Raw genomic sequence first — 2,580 nt, forward strand, 5'->3', positions numbered from 1 at the left:
TTTTCACTAATACTTAATTTATGCATAGGTATTACTGTTTTCAGTTTTTCACTCGCTATACTGGCCATTTTATCAAGCTCATGTACAAACCATTCAATACAATCAAGTCCTCGATATGATTTATAATTAGAAAGCGTTGAATCACGAACGTTTTTAAAATAATAACCTATACTAAAAGGCATGTGTTTTTGATAAATACCAATATCGTTATCCGTTTGCTCAACTTTTTCAAGCAAGTATTCAATGTCAGCGTATATGACAAATGGCACCCTCTCACTGTTCTTCATGTTATTGAAGAAAACCCAACGGTTCTTGTCAGGTAGCACAATTCGGATGTTTTTATTGAGTTGCGCACAATCACGTTCATGCGATTTTAGTTTCTCATCATTGTGGAAATAGTGTAAGCAACTATAGGAGGGAAAAAGTAATATTAGAATATAGAAGCAGTAATTATATATATATATATATATATATTAGATAATAATTAATATTAAACCAAGGGAAATGTGAAAACAAGATATTCAGAAAATTGTAAAGGCAAGTTTTTGTCATATTTGTAAAAAACCATTTAGTGTAAATGATATAAAGGTTCGAGATCATGATCATATCACAGGATTATTTAGAGGTGCTGCTCATAATTCATGTAATATAAACTATAAATTAAAACTAGATATTCCAGTCATATTTCATAATTTAAGTAATTATGATGCTCATTTTTTAATTCACGATATTACAAATAGTTTTGATGGCAATGTAAAAGTAATACCGTTAAATATGGAAAAATATATGACTATAATTAAATTTATAAAAAATAGTAATATTAAATTTATATTTTTAGATTCATTTCGTTTTTTGAATTCTAGTCTGGAAAAATTAGCCAATTACCTAGATCAGAATAATTTTACGTGTTTGAAATCAGAATTTCAAGATGTTAGTTTGAATGCTTTTAATTTATTAACACGTAAAGGTATATTTCCATATGATTATGTTAAAGATTTAAATGTTTTAAATGAACCAAAACTTCCATTTCGTGAATTATTTTAGAATCATTTAAATGAATGTGAAATTTCAGAGAATGATTATACACATGCTCTTAAAGTATTGAATACTTTTAATATTCAAAATATTGGTGAATATTTTGATTTATACATAAAAACAGATGTTCTGATGTTGGCAGATATTTTTGAGAATTTTAGAAAATCATGTATAAATAATTATAGACTTGATTCAGTTCCTTATTTTATTTTACCAAGTTATACATGGGATGTAATGTTATTTTATACTGATATTAAGTTGCAATTAGTAACTGATATAGATATGTTAACATTTATTGAACAAGGTATAAGAGGTGGTCTCAGTCAATGTTCTAATAGGTATGCCAAGGCAAACAATAAATTTTTATCAAATTATAATTCAAGTAAGTCATATCGTTATTTAATGTATTTTGATGTAAACACTTTATATGGTTGGGCAATGTCTTAGGTTATACCTTTTGGACATTTTGAATGGGTTGAGAATTGTGAAAATTTTAATGTAAATGACTATGCTGATGATTCAGATACAGGATACATCATAGAAGTTGATCTTTCTTATCCTGAAAAAGTTCACGATTTACAAAGAGATTTACCCATGTGACCGGAAAATAAAAAACCACCAAAATCAAAAATTTCAAAGCTATTAGCAACATTAAACAATAAACATCGTTATGTAATGCATTATAGAAATTTGAAACAAGCTTTAAATCATGGTGTGGTTGTGGAAAAAATATAGAATTTTAAAATTTAAACAATCATTTTGGTTGAAAAGTTATATTGATTTGAATACTAAATTACGAACTGAAAGTAATAGTGATTTTGAGAAAAACTTATACAAATTAATGAATAATGCTGTTTTTAGTAAAACTATAGAAAATGTACGTAAGAGATGTAATGTTTATATAAAAAATAATTGGGGAGGTAGATAACGGTGTACGATCATTAGTATCAAAACCAAATTTTTATCGTATTTCAATTTTTGACGAAGATTTAGTTGCAATACAAATGAAAAAATTAAATATTATTATTGATAAACCAATATTTATTGGAATGTTCCTTTTAGATTTATCTAAAGTATGTTTATATAGCTTTCACTATGATTTAATTCTACCAAAATTCAAATTAGACGTAAAACTTTTGTATACTGATACCGATAGTTTAATTTATGTGTTTAAGTGTGAAAATATTTACGATTTTATTCGAGAAAAATAGACACAAAAAACAAGCTTCGCTTGTAAAGAAAGGACGGCAAGTACATAAATCGTCCATCGTAAACAATATAGTGAAATAAAATATTCCAATTGAAAAAATTAGTGAAATCCAAATGCTAGGCAAGTATTTATTTTTACTGTGGGAAAAATTAAAATTTCGAAAAAGAAATAGTAACATAAACAAGTTACTTGCCGGGGGCCCGTAATTTTCATACGTAAGTCACTATCATACAATAAAAGCGTTGCTTCTCCTAATTCCAAAATGTAGCTACTTAATGTCATTGCACAGAAAGGGCCCCCGGCAAGTAACTTGTTTATGTTACTATTTCTTTTTC

General features: G+C 26.9%; 1 protein-coding gene across 1 annotated transcript; it reads left to right on the forward strand.

Moving 5' to 3' along the window:
- Positions 1-255: 255 nt before the first annotated feature.
- On the forward strand, positions 256-2,246 carry LOC136774833 (uncharacterized). Its single transcript, XM_066729316.1, has 7 exons — positions 256-319; positions 518-1,030; positions 1,073-1,383; positions 1,483-1,602; positions 1,722-1,747; positions 1,807-1,916; positions 1,960-2,246. Exons 1-7 carry the CDS (start codon positions 256-258, stop codon positions 2,244-2,246), a joined length of 1,431 nt encoding a protein of 476 aa, XP_066585413.1.
- The last annotated feature ends 334 nt before the right edge of the window (positions 2,247-2,580 follow it).

Source organism: Prorops nasuta, unplaced genomic scaffold (assembly GCF_024137725.1).
Source record: "Prorops nasuta isolate Cenicafe-Biocafe unplaced genomic scaffold, Cenicafe_Pnas_1.2 PNAS00007, whole genome shotgun sequence".
Lineage (NCBI taxonomy): Eukaryota > Metazoa > Arthropoda > Insecta > Hymenoptera > Bethylidae > Prorops > Prorops nasuta.

What these genes read in the sequence shown, in the direction of transcription:
- LOC136774833 (XM_066729316.1), top strand. Translation starts at nt 256, where the DNA reads ATGACAAATGGCACCCTCTCACTGTTCTTCATGTTATTGAAGAAAACC. An exon ending in TGAACCAAAACTTCCATTTC is followed by an intron (nt 1,031 to 1,072) that starts GTGAATTATTTT and finishes GTGAAATTTCAG; the next exon opens with AGAATGATTATACACATGCT. An exon ending in ATCTTTCTTATCCTGAAAAA is followed by an intron (nt 1,603 to 1,721) that starts GTTCACGATTTA and finishes AATGCATTATAG; the next exon opens with AAATTTGAAACAAGCTTTAA.